General features: G+C 39.0%; 1 protein-coding gene across 1 annotated transcript in view; it reads left to right on the top strand.

The window, feature by feature from the left end:
* LOC118002845 (A-kinase anchor protein 6-like) overlaps window positions 1-17309 on the top strand; it is a 286400-nt gene extending 269091 nt beyond the window's left edge. Inside the window, exons 12-13 of the mRNA XM_034993450.1 lie at window positions 5494-8894; window positions 14146-17309. Coding sequence (XP_034849341.1) covers window positions 5494-8853 — 3360 coding nt within the window. The 3' untranslated portion in view covers window positions 8854-8894; window positions 14146-17309. The remainder of the gene's footprint in view (window positions 1-5493; window positions 8895-14145) is intronic.
* Window positions 17310-18071: the final 762 nt, after the last annotated feature.

The following is an 18071-nucleotide window of genomic DNA, read 5'->3' as shown; positions in this document are numbered from 1 at the left end:
GTCTTTCTTCATGCAGTTACCTCAGTAAAGGTTTTTGAGAACCTGCTTTCTGTCAGGCACTGTTTCAGGTTTGGGGGCTCTAGTGAAGAGAAGACAGACAAAGCCCCTGCCCTCGTGGAGTTTACATCGGGAGGAAAGCCCCTGATTCTTAATATTGGACTCTCTTTTGTCCCTGGGCCCTGTTGAGAACTAAGGCAATTTTTGCTATTATTAAACTCACTTTAAAACAACATCTAATGGATTTTTCATTTTCAACTATTTCAGAAATGTCTGTATCGTCAAGACTAGGAAATATGTCCATGTCAGTACTCATTTTAGTGAGATTTGTGAGATGACTTTGGGTTTTACTTGTCTGTTTTGAGTTTCTGATCAGCTTTGTTATTGAAAAAGAGCATTCACTAGAACAGTTTTTGATCATTAGTGTGAGATAGACTTTCAAAGCATTTTCTGAGCTGAGACAAGTTACTTTAACATTATTGTCAATCTGATAGATAGTGAGCAGGATTTGATTGCTCTCATGTGTCAGTTGTGATAGAAATTCACAGACAATGGACCTGCCTTTTTTTTTTTAAAAAAGATTATTTTCAGGAAATAGAAAGTGCTTGAGTTATGGGCCTTGCTGAGAGCTGGGCAGGTGTCTTTTCTCATCTGGTTATTCCTAAGGGATAAGCCCAGTCAGGACAAAGACAAACCCACACCCCATTTACAGCAGTGGGAGTGAGTAAGGGATCTAATTGATGTTTATTTCATTAAATTCCATGCATGTGGTTGTCCTAAAGAGATTAGTCAACCAGCCACCAGTCTTCATGCAAACATAGTTATGGTTATTTAATTGTCAGTCCTGTCCCACTTCAGCAAAGGGAATCTATGCTGATAGCTGCCAGTCATTGGCGCCTACTGTGTGCCAACCCCCTGCCTCCCCCCCATCCCATAGGACTTGACATACGTTTTCTCGTTTGAAGGTCCCAACACTCCCTAAGGTAGACCCAATGTGCTGTGATTATCTTGGATACACAATTGATGGAACTGAGGCCTATTAAATAGTTGAACTAAGTAACTACTAACTGTTAAATAACTTGCCCAGGACCACAGAGCTAACATGTGAGAGAGGGGATCCAGGATTTACACTCAGATCTATTTGAGTTTCTGCCCTAAATCCCCAAATGGTTGATAAACATTTAGTGAACATTTTTTTTTCATCCCATTTCTTTTTCATCTAACTCTGAATCTATCTCTGCCCCTAAAAGAGGCAGATTACAACAAACTCTGAGTTCTCTTAAAAGCTGTCTTTCCATTTTCTGAGAACTAGCAATTTGTTATGGTTGTTGATGTTGTTTTTGTTTTTAAAAAATTTCCACCTAAGTCAAATTTAGGAAAACAATTTTGCATCTAATGCTCAGTAACTCTGGTTTTAGATTTGGAGGGGGAGGCAAGAGAAAATAATTGCATCAGAAAAACAGAGCAAATATATGAAAGTTGGAATTTCCCCTTGTTTAATTTGATTCCCCCACCCTGATCTATATGTATTATTTCTCCTTCCTGTCCACCATCTCAAACTTCCATGTGGCCTGCTTTTTGCTCTAAGGTAAATACGCAGATCTTTACTCAATTACAGTTAATCATGTTTCTGTTTTTATCATTTTTATTTATTTGTATGTTTTTGTTACATTCCACTTTTCTATAGATAAATCTCTATTCCCAAGACTTTGCAAGTGGTGCTTCTTAATAAACTCCTGGATCTGGAATAAATAGGAGGAACACAAATTACAAGACCTCCTAATGGTTTTGCCCATTTAGAGCACCAGAAATTCGACTGAAACAGTTCAGTTCATGCTGATCTTTTTGACCTCCTTTAGTTTTTTCAAAAGATGCAAATTTTTAAAGGAAATTAAAGGAATCTAGAGGTAGCTTTATCAAATCTCTGTTGGGGTGTTTTATATGATGTCAGGTTCCTTCATCCCCACACTTTAGCTGGTAATGGTTTCTCATCTCTTATAAAAACCCATTTTTTAACCTATAATTTTAAGAAAATCCTAGAAATGCAGTCCTGGGAGACCTAATTCAATTAAAGCCATACAAGTACAGAAGGAAGTTAATTCTGATGTATGTTACTTGCTACAATTGGAATCTTGATTCTTTCATCATTCATCTTTTCTCCAGCCTCTTTTACTTTCTCTGTATATATTGTGCTGAAATAAATAACTTGCTTCTAAGAATTAAAAAAAAAAAAAAAAAAAAAAACCCAGCACCAATTAATTCCACTTGTTTCTTGAGCAGATCTGGAAGGGGTGTGTGTATGTGTGTGCAATTATTTATATAGACTTTAGGTTTAGGCCAAATTCTGCACCAATGAAGCAAGTTTATGAATGAAAGAGCCTCACACAAATTAATTTAATTCAGAATTATCTCTGGAATTGCAGTCTCCTATTGGAACCTCATGGACTACTCAGCATCCTTTTGGTTTTGGTCAAATATTTTTAGATTTTGTCTAAATCCATTTTTGATTTATCACTTTATCAAAGACAAGAACATTTGTGCCTTTTAAAAAAGCACCAGTTTCTCTAGAAAAACAACAACAACAAATGGTTAATTAGCTTGAGCATTACTGGCTGCTGAGCTATCATCAAAGAGAGCATTCGACCAAATAATTTTCCTGCAAGTTACATCACTCTATATACATATCATTTCTTTCAAAGATAACTTTTTAGTTATATAAATATCCCAATGCCCTTCCTCTTGGAAACTTTCCGTATTTTCTTGCCCCCAGGGGATATTTTATGTTTGAGGTTAAATCTTGAGGAAATGGAGATTTTATTGAAAATATTGACAGAATTTAATCCACAACAGAAGGGAGTGAATGAGGGCAGAACAAATAGCACTTCTTTCATATGTAAAACTTAAAGTGCAAAGTGAATGATTTTCTAAAAGATCTTGTCAGATAGTCCCAGGAATTGACATACAAAAAATTTCAGCAATTGCAATAAATTTAAGAGATGTATAGGAAGAGAGAGTTAAGGAGGGGAAAAAACAATATTACATCTAAAAGTCTCATCTTTTCCTATGGAAAATTTCCACTACAACTACTAGTTGAGCAAAGGATTTGTTCTTTTAGGTGCTACTGTAAGTTTTCTACTTCCTGAGGCTTGCATTTGTAAAGCCACAAAGGGCAGCATTTGGTCAGAAAATGACTGTGTCCTGGAAGACAAGTCCAAGTTATAGGCGTCCGTTGGGCTAAGCTCCTGACGCACACCCAGATGGCACAATTCCTGCATCTAGTGTGAGCCCCTGGGTTTGGGACTCGCAGAGAAAATCCGTGCTGCTAAATGTTGAAGTCAACCAGAGAGTTACAAAGAGAGCTTCTCTGAAAGACCAGTTCAATTATTTATTAGCACTCTCAGAGTCTGGTGTCAGGCAAGATAGTATTTGAAATTAATACACTATTTGATTAGACTGATTGATTGTTTCTACAGCTGAAGATTTTAACATTCATTAGCCATACTAACCGGTCATTAGTACTTCCTTTATCAGCAAGCAAAGAATAAACAGAAATCCTAATAAAAATTCATCACAGTGAATGTACTCCATACCCAAGTGAGTATGATGACTGCCAGTGTTCTAGATTAACTGCTGTAACATTGGCAGCATGAAAGATTTCTGTCATAAAATTTAAAAATATCCCTTAATTAATGTTTACTTTGTAACTGGACTCTTAAACTTTAGTAGGCTATACAGATAATCTCTTACATATCCAGTATAATAAAGTGCTAATGGGTATTTTACCCTTAATGAGGTTGTGTGGTATCCTTTAACTACTAGTTCCAGGAAGGACTGAGGGCTTCTTGGGAAAGTTTTGTGAATATGTTGCTGGTGAAGCCTTTTCCCCACTACTGAGGAATAAAAGCATCATGGCCTGTTTTTCAACCAGGCTGTTCAAATAATTCTGAATTGTAATGCAAATATGCTGACCTATTCATATTGTGTGATATCTCTCTCTACCTACCATGTCATGAATCCCTTATGGTTTTTAGGACAAATTGAAAGAAATGATAAGAAGGAGAGAAGGTAGGCAGAGAGAACCCTTTATGAATCGACTCAAGGCCTTGAGAATTATAGCTACCTTATATTGACTGCCTCCTCAGCCCTTCACAAGCATTAGCTTATTAGTATTCAGAATTATCTCAAAAGATTGCTAGTGCCAGCCCCCTTCACAAGTGATGCAAAGAGATCAGTACTCAGAAAAGTTAAGCAACTTGCCCAAAGCCCCGCAGCTGGTAGGCAGCAAAATCAGCATTTCAACCACTTTGCATAGTTCTAGAGCCATGCTTATCTGCCTGACTACCCTGCATAAACATAAGCTGAGCTGCAGAGTTCTATTTGAGTTTCTGTCTGTAGATGAGCCTGTCAGGGCCTGCATATCTCTATCACCTCTCTTGGCTCTAGCATGAATCAGGACAGCTGGGCAGCAAGTTGAGGATGGTGAGGGAATCTGGACAGAGTCCAGGAACCCATTCAACCACTGTGTCCCAGAATAATGTGTCAAGCTCTACCTAAACCAAGTTAAAACGAGGATGTCCAAGGAAAGATCAAGGATCCCAAGTATGCAGAGTGCAGTGTAAGAGAAGCTGGGCTGAGTCAAACTTGAGAGTCAGGAAAGTCTTCAGATAGTTGTTATTCTAGGGCTGGAGGTGGGCTGGAGGGAAGGGTTCCTGCTTATAATAAATAGGGAAAGGACTGACAAGAGTGAGGCAAGTTAACAAGATCAAAGTAGAATCTCTGTCATAGGGAGAGACTGGGGAAGTGAGAGAGAGACTAAGAGAACCGGGGCCTAAGACTCAGGGTCCAGTAAGATGTAGGTGAGGAAACCAGTCAAGTGTTGTTTATCTTGGGTCTACTGGGGAGAGGGCCAAATTCCAAAAGGGAAGGCAGAAGAAAAGATAGACAAGCAAGGGTCTCTGACCATGCATGCCTCTGCAGGTGGCTATAAGTCTATTCTACTTGCCCAAGGCAAAGGCTGTGTCAAGTGGAAAGCCCAGGCATAGAAGAGTCTATGGGGGTCTGCCATTTATGGCTGCAGATGGTATTCCACTGTGGACTGCAGAACTAAGAGTATCAGAGTCAATGTGCCTTAAAGATGTCACAGGCTCTTTTTACCTTCGTTTACCTGACAGTTTTATCTTCACCCAATCCCAGGTTAAAAATGTAGAAGAATCAATAGGAAATCATTAATTCCAAAAATTACAACTTGACTGTAATAATCTTACATTTTAATCTACATTATTGCCTTCAGTGACAAATTACTATTGATAGAAAAACCCATTTCAATAACTTTGGATGCTATTCCAGAGAAGAATAGAGCTGATAATTATGCTATCTTTCAAATCCATGCTTGGGGGCAAATTTCTTTCCTGACTCTTCCAAGAGATTTTGAATGGACGAAATGTTCATGCTCCTATTCCCTAATTCTTCTTTTTTTTTCCCCTTCCTCCTACACAGGAGACTTTGAATGTGATTGATCCTGGCTTGATGGATCTAAATGGGACAAATGAGGATGCCCTGGAATGGGATGAAACTGACATAAGTAACAAGTTAATTAGTTTGAATGAAGACTCAAATGACCTTGATCAAGAACCCCAACCTGTCATGCCTTCCTTAAAGCTTGAAGAGATAGGTAGCGAGGACCCCAGTTATGAAGAAGAGGCAGGTGACCATGCGGGATCTCAGTATGCCTCGAGTATCACTGCCCCCTCCAGTCCACACATTTACCAAGTCTACAGCCTCCACAATGTTGAACTGTATGAGGACAACCACATGCCATTTCTGAAAAACCACCCAAAGTTCACCAGCGTGACACAGCCTAGTGTTTTAACGAAGAGTCTCAGTAAAGACTCTTCATTTTCATCCACCAAATCTTTGCCGGACCTTGTAGGAGGTTCCAATTTGGTAAAGCCTTGCCCGTGCCATAGAGGTGACGTGAGCCAGAATTCAGGCAGTGAGAGTGGAATCATGAGTGAAGGAGACACTGAAACCACTACCAACTCTGAAATGTGCTTGCTCAATGCGGTAGATGGGTCCCCAAGTAACCCTGAAACTGAACACCTGGACCCACAAATGGGAGATGCTGTTAACGCGTTAAAGCAAAAATTTAAAGATGAGGAGGAACACATTAAGCTTCCAAATAGCTCTCAGTCATCCATTTCACCAGTGGGTTGTGTAAATGGAAAAGTTGGAGATTTAAACAGTGTTACCAAATATACCCCTGATTGTTTGGGAGAAGAATTACAAGGAAAACATGATGTGTTTACGTTTTATGATTACTCTTACCTCCAAGGCTCAAAACTCAAATTACCAATGATAATGAAACAGTCACAAAGTGAAAAAGCACATGTGGAGGATCCCCTGTTTCATGGTTTTTATTTTGATAAAAAGTCCTGCAAATCTAAACATCAGGCTACAGAGTTACAACCAGATGCACCTCCCCATGAAAGGCTTTTGGCAAGTGCATCCCATGAAATGGATCGAAATTCGTATAAAAGTAGTGATGTAGAGAAGACATTCACTGGCATGCAGAATGGCAGACAGCTCTCCCTGTTATCCCACAGTTCATCTATCGAGTCCCTTTCTCCAGGGGGTGATTTATTTGGATTGGGCATCCTTAAAAATGGTGGTGACAGCCTCCAGCGAAGCACTTCCTTAGAAAGTTGGTTGACATCCTATAAAAGCAATGAGGATCTTTTTAGCTGTCACAGCTCTGGGGACATAAGCGTGAGCAGTGGCTCAGTTGGTGAACTGAGTAAAAGGACACTAGATCTCCTGAATCGTTTGGAGAATATCCAGAGCCCTTCGGAGCAAAAGATAAAGCGGAGTGTTTCTGATATGACTCTCCAAAGCAGTTCCCAAAAGATGTCCTTTACTGGCCAGCTATCATTGGACATAGCATCTTCTATCAATGAAGACTCGCCAGCGTCTCTTACAGAACTTAGCAGCAGTGATGAGCTCTCTCTTTGCTCAGAGGATATTGTATTACACAAGAACAAGATCCCGGAATCAAATGCATCATTCAGGAAGCGCCTGACTCGGTCGGTGGCTGATGAAAGCGACGTCAATGTCAGCATGATTGTTAATGTCTCTTGCACCTCTGCTTGCACTGATGATGAAGATGACAGTGACCTCCTTTCTAGCTCTACCCTCACCTTGACAGAAGAAGAGCTATGCATCAAAGATGAGGATGACGACTCCAGTATTGCAACAGATGATGAAATTTATGAAGAATGCAACTTGATGTCAGGGCTGGACTATATAAAGAATGAACTGCAGACGTGGATCAGACCAAAGTTTTCCTTGACAAAAGATAAGAGAAGGTGCAATCTCAGTGATGAAATAAAGGGCAGTAAGGATGTAAGTAGTAGTGAGATGACCAATCCCTCTGATACCCTGAACATTGAGGCTCTACTAAACAGCTCCATAAAATGTCTCTCTGAAAGTAATGGAAATGGTAAGAGTTTATCCCACACCCATGAGTTAGGGATGAAGGGTGAGAATAAGAAAAATATTTTCAAAGTTAATAAAGACCCATATGTGGCTGACATGGAAAATGGCAATATTGAAAGCACTCCAGAAAGGCAGAAAGACAAACAGAATGGGATTTTGAAGGAACCAGAAAATCTTGGTACAACGGGGAAGAAGAATTCAGACAGTGAGCATTGTAAGCGTAAAGTATTTATGGATAGCTCAGATGATGCAAATATTGCTGGAAATGAATTTGTTCCCCAGACTGTTAGACATCGTCCAAAGAAATGTCAAAGCCACCACCATTTTGAAAATTCAACAACTGCTTCTACTGCCACTGAGAAGTCTTGCCCAGAGCTGCCTTCAGAAACCAGAGTTATCAACAGACAGGATTCTGATATACTGAAATCTTCATCTAATGATGCACCAAGTGTGGTTGGAAAATCCGCTCGTTGCTGCCTAGCACTTGAACAAAATGAAATAGAGGAGAATGTTTCTGTCAGTGACAACATTTCCTGTTGTGACTGTGAGCCAGATGTTTTCCATCAAAAAGATGCTGAGGATTGTTCCGTACACGACTTTGTTAAGGAAATCATCGACATGGCTTCAACGGCCCTAAAAAGTAAGTCTCAACCTGAAAATGAGGCAGCTGCTCCTGCCTCGTTAAGTCAGATCAAGGAGAAGGTGTTGGAACATTCTCACCGGCCCATCCAGCTGAGAAAAGGGGACTTTTATTCCTACTTATCTCTCTCCTCTCATGACAGTGATTGTGGCGAGGTCACCAGTTACGTGGAAGAAAAGAGCAACACTCCATTGCCACTGGACATTACCGACTCTGGCTTAGAAGACAAGGAGGACCCTGAATGCTTCTTTGAGGCCTGTGTTGAGGACGACCCGGAGGGAGACGAGCCCTGTCTCTCTGGCCCTCCTCCAAATGAACCTGCCGTTTCTGGCGAGGCTGCTGTGCCCCAACAAGCAGCAGCAGGCTCCCCTAAGTCCAGCGATACTTCTCTCTTAGCTGAGGAGGCACGCATGGTGGCTCTTGCGAGTCCTCCCCATCAGGAAGAATCTGACGTCAGAAAGGAAGCGGATGGTTTACCCCAAGCTGCAATCTGTGGGGAGAGCTCAGAGCTAACCACTTCAAGGCTGGGCAGTGAAAACACAGGTGAATCAGGAATGCCAGAAGAACGTAACACTGCTGCAGCCAAACCTGGAGTTCCAGAACTCTCCTGGAAGGCAAAGCAGCCAAAAGACAAGGCTGCATTGCTTCCCAACCCCAAAACTTTAACCTGTGAAGAAAATCTTCTAAATCTTCATGAAGAACAACATAAAAATATGCATAGGTAGAATGCAACCCTCTCCACGCATGAAAATCATCTCATTGAAAGGTATGTATGCTCCTCAGGTTTTAATATATATTCTTAATATATTTTTAACATGAATTTCATATATATCCATATGTACTTCAATGATGAGTTTGAGTCAGCAGTGCCACGATAGGGGAGAAGACTAGTCAGAATGACTGGTCACAAAAAAAAAAAAAAAAAAAAAAAAGAATGACTGGTCACGGCAGACATTTATCTGAATAAGACATTTAGGTGGAAGAAACATTCCCAGCAACGCAAGTAACTGTGAGGCAAAAGGGAGAGAGACCGGCACAAGTGACATTTTTAGTGACAGTATCCTTATGACATCATTCTGGCAAGAAGGATACAAAATTTGAGGAAGTAGCTGAGTAATTTAGGACCTCACATTCTTCCAGTGAGGGAGGAAAAAAGGTTCTCCCAATTGCAGTTATACCCTCTGATCAAAATGCACGCATAGTGACAATGCGCCCCACTTCAGTTTCCTGCACACAGAGCTGCCCGCTCCCTCCAGTGCCTGGAAATGAACAATGATAGGCTAAAGCTGCATCTCCTGATCTGGGCCTTCCTTTTATGCTTCTGTCTAATGTAACTATCATCACATTTGCTTCCCCAGTGGAAGGCTGTGCTGTCACAGCTCCTAATCATGGCCAAGGCTGAGGATTCAAACAGGAGGGGAAAGTTGATGTTAAAGAAGAGGCTCTTATTTATCCACACACAGACCGAGAAGAGGCCCAGAAAGCAAATGCAGAGAGAATACATGACAAGTTAATGGCGTTTTGATAAAAACAGAATTTTTGAATTTTGCCTGAAGGTGACAGGCTGATTTCCATCAAAATTTTTAAGGAAGTCATTCCACTCTTCATATTTAATAAGACAGCTATTGATTGATAATTCTGAGATGATGATATAGCTTGAAAAGTGACACAAAAATTCTGTTATTTTCCGTTTCTAAGCCCCAGTGATGAATATACTTTCTCAATCAAGTCTAAAGAAGAAAATTTGAGCTTTTGAATGTGAGAGTTGTATTTCACCCAAGTGTGAGGTGCCGAATGCCATCTCCACCCCCCACTCCAGAAGCTTAATGCCGTAACCTAAACTCGTGCTATAGGAAATGAATTACAGAAGCAATCTACCCTAATTTGTTAACTTATTCAAATAACAGTTATTATACTTAACTATGCTAAAGATTATCTTTTTTGTGGCAGATTGTTTATTTTTTGATGAGCCTAATTACTGATTTTCTAAAAGTAATTTACATTTATTACAAATACATCTTTTAAAATGTGACAGATAAATGTTGTTCCCATAATGTATTATGAAAAAAGTTACTATTTAAAAACACATTATTTAATTTGAAAGATGAATGGCAAACATCATTATTTTTTTTCCTGCAACACCTGTGCCCTAAGCTCATTAAAATGTGTGATTCTGTGTAGAGCTGCTAGAAATGGGGAGGGGGGAAATATATACCATATATATACCCTAAAAATAAACTCAGTATGCAAAATTGAAGAAAGACATCATACTTACTAATATAGCTCAACTAATTTTCTATGTTTCAGACTCAATTTACAATTGGCCGCAAGTGAGAACAAAAGTAGGAGAGAGAGAAATGTATTTTCTGTGAAATATGTCCACCCTATAATCACATTCTCCATCAGCATGCAGTAGAGCTGACCATTAAGGGAGAGGAACTGCAATTCCATAAGCTGCTTCTAAACAAGTTCTATTAGTACCGATTATACTGCTGGCTCATCCAAGCTCCGCAGAAGGGCTGGTGGAGGCTGGCTGATTTTTGTTTTCTGCAAAGGGATAAAGGCTTGAAAGCAACACCCCTCGGAGCATGATACTGTGTGACTGGGACCCTCAAGTCAGCGGTCATGCTGAGGGCCGGAGCTCCAGAGGCGCTGGCACGGATGAAGCCCCTGGGTCCCGCACCCTTCCCTTTTAGATACTCTGGGAGTTTCTTCTGTCCATGACATAGCTAGAGAATCGAAATGTAAACAATAAGCAGCTCCATCTTTGGACTTGGGCAAGTGAACATGCTGTGCTGTTGGATCGGCGCAAGCCCTCACATTTCACAGGCACGACAACGCAAAACCATCAGCTAGCCCAGCTGCCAGTCAGCAGTATTTTGTTGAGCCCCCAAGAGGTGGTTCCTGGCCCTATCTCAGGCAATGGGAGATGCAGCCAGATTTTACTTCCGCAGAACTCACATCGCCCCCAAGTGACTTGTGATCAGCCAAGGGCCATTTAAATAGCCATATTCACTGGTCCTATTCAGTTTTTTCTGTATCACGCACACCAAATATCTGGATGCCTAAATTTTTCACCCGTCGTTAGCACTGGGTACCTGGGCATAGATATTTACATTTTGTTAAAATACTACCAACCAGGGTAAGTTATTTAATCTCAAAAGTTGACATGCCTTTGGTGTTAAATATCAGGAATACATAGTAGTTATTTGGTAAATATGAGACTTTATGTCTATAAAAGCTTAACTGTTGTCATTGTTCTTCCTACAAGATACAAAAGAGGGGGAAAAAAGCTCTACTTTTTATTTTTTTAAAGCTTTTATTTATTTATTCATGAAAGAGAGGGAGAGAGAGAGAGAGGCAGAGGCAGAGGGAAAAGCAGAGACTTCTCGAGTCCCGATGCAGGACTTGATCCCAGGACCCTCAGATCATGACCTGAGCCAAATGCAAACACTGAACTGACTGAGCCTCCCAGGCACCCAAAAGCTCTACTTTTTAAAGCAATTTCAAAACTATCAGTTGGGGTGCTCTATCAGAATAATAAAATACACTGCATTCAGTTTGCTGGGCTTTTTTTTTTTTCTTCCAGAAATAAGTTCTCAGATGATGAAGTTATGTCATCTGGAAGAGCTACAACTTGGAACACCAGCTACAGTCTGCAACCATACCAAGAATTTTTTCCAAAAAAGTTTTGAGGTTTTTCATTTACTGTTCTAATTAAAAACCCACTGAAACTGTTGAAGTTTTAAACATGGTCTGACGCAGGATGCATTTGCACTGATTTCTAGGCACACTGCTGTGCTTTTCACTATTTTCATTTATGTGCCATGTTTCTACCAAAATAGAGAGGTCAGTTATAGCAAATCACATCAAAGGAAAGGTAACTGGATAGACCCAGATATTTCTGCTTAATTTGGAGGAAGCACATAATGTATGTCTGGAGTGCCTCCTAGGACCTGCCTAAGAGATGTACTTTGCACTAATCTTTTTGCTGTATTCTGACAGTTATTTCTTCATAATCCTCATCATAAGCCTCTGATCTTTGGTGAATAATTTAACCGTAAACTTCAGGCTGGATAAATCCTATGGTATAAAAATTTAACTCATCACATGCAGCCAGTGTGTACTTTTTTTTTTTTTCCTTTTTGGTTTACTCTGGTTTTCAGTTTTGTTTTACTGTGTATGGTGTGTGTGTGTGTGTGTGTGTGTGTGTGTGTGTTGGAGGGGCTGTATTTACTTAGGATGCATATGTGTCCTTCAGAACTTTTAAGCTCCATTGCTTTTCCTGTTTTATTGGTCTGCAAATGTGATTGTTGGTATCTCATAGATTTTAGATTTTCAGCAATTACTTGTATTTTTGCATGCTTAAGTATACGCATACACAGTAAAATTGCTCCTACTCAGTCATTACAAACTGAGAAAACTTTAAGAGCAAATATTTCTCATGTATACAACATAAATTCTTATTCTGTTTTAGTTGGATTGACACAAAATGTTTAATATGATCCAAAGCTGGCCAAGCAGGTTTAAGAAACTACTCTTGGTGATAGTGTATTAATTTTTCACTAATCAATGCAAGTGTAATCTTATCACATTTACCTTTAAAATCACTTTAGTAAGTCAAGGTTCTGGTGGATGTGAAATGTTTTTTAATTTTCCAGCACTTCTAAATAACTAGCTCTGCCATGCTAAATGACAAAGATTTTATTGGTCATCATCCATCGCGTGCGCGCGCGTACACACACACACACACACACACACCCCAGATCTGTGCTTTAATCAGTTTTGCCTGCCCCTTTCCAAGTGGGCCAAGTTGAAAGAATTGATTAGCCAGAGAGAATTTAAATACTGGCATTTAGTAAGACCAGCTTTGCCTCATCTAAGGATTCCTTACTCAGTGTCCATGTTTCAAGTGAGTCAAGTCCTCATTTGAACAATGCACCGTGCTCGTTTTTGAGTTACTGCAGTATTTGAGTGTACCAAATTTTGTTCCATCTCTTCCTGTCTATCTCTCCCTGTTCTTGAGAACCTGCCTTCTCTCCCCAACTTCCTATGACTTCAGCCAAACCACATTTGCTGAAGCTTTTCTGGCTTGTAAACAGGTTACAAGATTATAGAGAAAGAGAAAGATGGAGAATGAGATTATTTAGTTCTAGAAAGACAATAAAGCAACCTGACATCAGACATCAGAACTCGGGTTTAAACCCAGACAAGCAAACGCCTGCTTTATTTGAGAGCTGGTCAGAAGACCTAAAGTAATTGCATCCTGTACTGCCTGTCCCTGGAATTTAGCTGCTCTTCACATTCAACTTGTTGTTTTCAACCCCTTAGACATAGGCAGAACTGACTGAGTTTGGAACAAATTTGTATCTGAGCCATCAAGATGTACAGAAATAATTGAGTCATTCTTACTTGCACAGGACGTCTAGGCCTTAAATGAAATGCATTCATATTCAAGCTAGAAGCCCAGGTTATATCCTTTCACTGGCAAGGGGCTGAAACATTTGGAATTACAGCAAAGCTATGCATATTTCACCGCTATATAATAGTGGAATTGTTCAGTTCCACTGTCACACACACAGTCCCTGAGGGAAAGGTTAAACCACCTGAGGGTCCAGGTTCTCAGGCTGTGAATCACTGGGGCCACCTGGCTGTGTTGCTTGGCACCAACCGCCTCACATTTTCATAGTGATTTGAAGCTATCCTGAGCGTTCAAAACTGAGTTCACAAGCAGAAGAGTAGATGATATCCAGAGAAAAGGTCAAACTTGATGATTTTTTTTGTTTTCTTTAAAACCATGTCTTTTTTTAAAAAAAATGTATTTTTCAATTGACTCTGAAACATTTTTGTCAGTAATATGAACCTTGGGCTATTAAAATCACTATGTTTTATGTATCCTTTTATTTCAGCATATCAGCAGGTAGTTCCAAAATGGCAGGCTTCCTCAAAGAGCTCAGTTCTACAAATGAAACAGACATTTCTGATACCTTTTCCTATCCCTTTTTTGTTTCTTGTAGATAAGCCTGGCTGTAACTCAGGGCTGGCTTCCTAATCCCACCCTGGGCTAGTCTGTGGTTTCATCACGTCACTGCCATTTGTTGCATTGACCTCTCCCAAGATGAATCTTCCCTCCGAATGCGATTTGTCCACATGAGCCTTGTGATCTGGATTGTGCACTGGTTTTCTTTAGGTGATTGTCTTTGAAGTTCGGCAAAGCTGCTCGTTTTCCCACGGATTCCTGTCCCAAGCTACCTCTACCAACCCCGCCTCTCCAGCGAGACTTTTCCGTTTGCCTCCTCCCTCCCCATCTACTCTTTAAAGTTCTGCAGTCCACCAAATCGATGGTCCATTACATTCACCTGTCTGGAATGACCCCCTGCCGGTACTTGACCAAGTCCATGTTTCAATCTGGATTTTTTTTTTTTTATGGTATGATGCCTATGTTTATTGAAAGAGGTTTACCTAAAAGGCCAACATTTGTTCTGATTGCAGCATACAGAAGAAACACTGGTCCTTCTTTCAAAATTAAGCAACTTTTAAAAGCGCCATTTTATTTATTTTATTTTAAAAATAATTATCTATGCAGCACTTCAAGAAACAACTATATGGTGTTGTATATTATAAACTGGTGACATTCTACTGTTAAATTATGTACAACATTTTTGTTTTTTATGCTTCTTGAGGTGGTAATGAGAAAAAAGTTTTTTAAAAATGTGTGCCTTGCTGTATTTCTTATACCATTTATTAAAAAGCTGCTTTCACGGTAAAATTATGTTGGTTTGAAAGGAGGAAATAGCAAGGTTAAGATGTGTGAATAATTTCTGTATATATGTATAACCAAGTACAAACATTGATGTATAATGACAGTATAAAATGCTTTCATGTTTATGATGTCTAGTGATGTGGAAAATATAAGCCTTAAACCATTAGATTGCATGGTAATTAAAATTGGCATAATAAACATAGTTTATTGGGGGAAAAGGAAAATCAGTGATCTCTTCTACCTGTGTTCTTTACCAAATTATTACATCTGATTCTGGAAAAACTGTAACACGTAGTAGCTTCCAAAATATCGATATTGCATAAGAAGCTTAAAATTACTTAAACTACACGTGCTTTTCAAAATCTTTCTGATCACCATAAAGATCTTGGAACACAAATGATTAAATGCCAGTTCCCCTAAGCCAATAAGAACCTATCCTAGATTTTTTATTTCTACTTCTCATTAATGGTTTAATATTGGGCTTTAGGCTACCTAGTCAGTCTCATATTTATTTTATGTAATTCTTTTGAATGGGTTTGCTAGAAAGATGATAGTAAAGTCTAGAAAATTTGACTATTTTGACTTAGACTATAGATTTCAGGTGTATTTATTTTGTGTTAAAAGAAATTAGCTGAGAAATATTCCATCTGGTCTTTATTGCTCTTCTTAAATGCAGTTTTTAATTTATATCCTAACACCTACTAAAGTGCCTGATACACAGTAGGTATTCAATAAAAATTTACTGAATTTAAGTATTGAATTAGGCAGTATGGGTGCCATGTACCTTTTCATTTTGAGAGACATACACTAAAACATAAACAACTAGGAAAATAGGTAATGCAATCATTCATTCACCTGATAGTTAACTAACACATTTTATCTGCAAGGACTATTCTAGACGTGGGAGATGCATAGATGGACAAAGGCCCTGCCCTCAGGAGGCTTACCTACAACACGGATGTGGTGAACACACAAATGAGATATAGTGTCCTGCAGGCAAAGAAGAGAGCAAAGTGGTAGAAGAGGCACAAAGACAGAAGTAGCAAAGAGGGATAAGGCAGAACAGAAGGGCTCGAAGGGAACAGAAAGTTAGACAATAGAAAATGAGTGAAGTTTTATTGCAGGGATAGTGGGCAAAGGTAAACGGGGAGACTGAATGAGGAGTCTTTTTTAAAAAGTTAAGTTGGAGCTTTTGTATGTAATACGGCAGGTAGTAAGGAAAGTCTTTTGCACCTGATTTTATTTATCATTAGAACATTAGTACAACACCAAGAACGTTTAAAATATACTAGCCTATAATTTTACCATTCTAATAACTATTTGTATTGTTATGTGTCTTCTAATCTTTTCCGTACATATTTCTAAATTGATTAATCATTCTAGAGCTTTTGAATAGGTAGTAATAGTTCAAAAGAAATTCTAGGCAGACATCTAGGAGTGATGGTCAAGATGGTTACGGGGGAAGAGATTAGAGATAAATGGCTCATTAGGAGGCAGCTGTAGAAAATTAGCTGGGCTTGAAATAAGAGAGGACACAGGGATAGTGGCCCGAGATGTAGAGAAAGAACGAATCTTAGAGTCTTTGAAACACCTAAGAGCATTTGGGATCTCTGTTAAGGTATGGTAGTATTTTACATATTGAGAAAACCTCAGTTTTCCTTGGGTAATGCCAAGGTCTACATCTACTGGAACAAACTGACCATGACGTTCCATTTACCTGTTATATGCTCACTGAAGACCTTGAGGTATTACAAATATTTGTTTATTAACTACCTACTTAATATTAACACTGAATTTGTAAAATGACTTATATTGAACAGTACTTTTTCTGGTTGGAAGGGATGGGATAGCTTCCATCTCTTGCTGTGTGTGGGCACCACCTCCCCAGTCATCTTTGAAAATGGTCACACCAACTCTGCCTACACCTTCCACTGAGTGATTCATTATTTGTTAAGGCAAGCTGTCCCATGGTTGGGTGTGTGTCTTTGTCAGAAGGTACTTTCTTTGGTTGCTAAAAACTACATAATGCTCCCTTCCCACTGCCTTTAATTTTGCTCCCAGTTCTGGTTCTGTCCTGATGAGCTGCTCAGAGTATTTTTACCCCTTCTTTCTCATGGCACCCTTGAAGATAACTGAGGCCAGTTACTCGTCTTCTCCCAGCTGCTGTGATTTCTGTTCTTCATTCCCTCAACTGCCCTTCACTTGTCATGATTTTCAGATCCATTTCAACCTGAGTGAATGTTAGCAGACAGAATCCTTGAAAATGAGGAACTGTCTTTATCATCATATGTGTAGAAAAATATCTGAATATTTAAGTGGTTTTCTCTAAAAATATATTCAAGATATATGTTTATTCTATTATTGTAAATTTCAATAAATAAATAAATAATCCATCATGTCCTTTAGTGGCCCAGTCTAGTGCCGGAGTCATCTTGAATCTTTTCCTTATATCACATCCAAACCTAACCTGTTTCCATATAAAGCAGGGGCCCCCCCATTTATTTATGCATTTATTCAGTCATTCAACAAATATTCATTGAGTGGCTACTTGTGTGAGGCACTGTGTTTGGCATGAGAGATACAAAGGCAACTAGAACATAGTCTCTGCCTGCAAAGGGTTTACAGTTTTTCTTGTGAAAGTGCCTTTCATGTCCTTGAATAGAGTGATCTCTCCAAATTAAATGATGACCCATTTGTTTTCCATCTAGTTTCTCTACATTTTCAAAAACCTAATGAGCAAAAATAGTATGCAGAATTATCTGGGTCTGACTACTAGAAGTGAAATGTTTTTTGTATCTGAAAATTTTAATTACAGAAAAAAATTTCAGATTTCTGGTCACTGAATAAATATGCATCTTACACAACAACAAAACAATCTAAATTCAGGGCTTTTGAGAATCTGAGTTTGATGATTTTGTTGTGTTAGGCTCATCCAGCTTAGGTTTTACCCATGCTAAAATTCCTGGGAACAAATTAGATGTAACTATCAAAACACACTGAAATAATCCAGCTATTTCTTAGGAGTCAAATTATTTTAATCTCCAAATGAGTTTAGTATTATTTTAGAATTTTGATGAATACCTGATTTTTCAAGTGTTGTATAATTCTTATATTTCAAATCTTTTACCTGAACCAACTAAATTTACAACTTCTTTCTATACATTTTTCAATTTTTATTTT

The sequence above is a fragment of the Mirounga leonina genome, unplaced genomic scaffold, assembly GCF_011800145.1.
Source record: "Mirounga leonina isolate KUSES-001 unplaced genomic scaffold, KU_Mleo_1.0 Mir_83, whole genome shotgun sequence".
Classification (NCBI taxonomy): domain Eukaryota; kingdom Metazoa; phylum Chordata; class Mammalia; order Carnivora; family Phocidae; genus Mirounga; species Mirounga leonina.
Note: the sequence above shows the minus strand (reverse complement) of the source record. Positions and strands in the feature narration are given on the sequence as shown.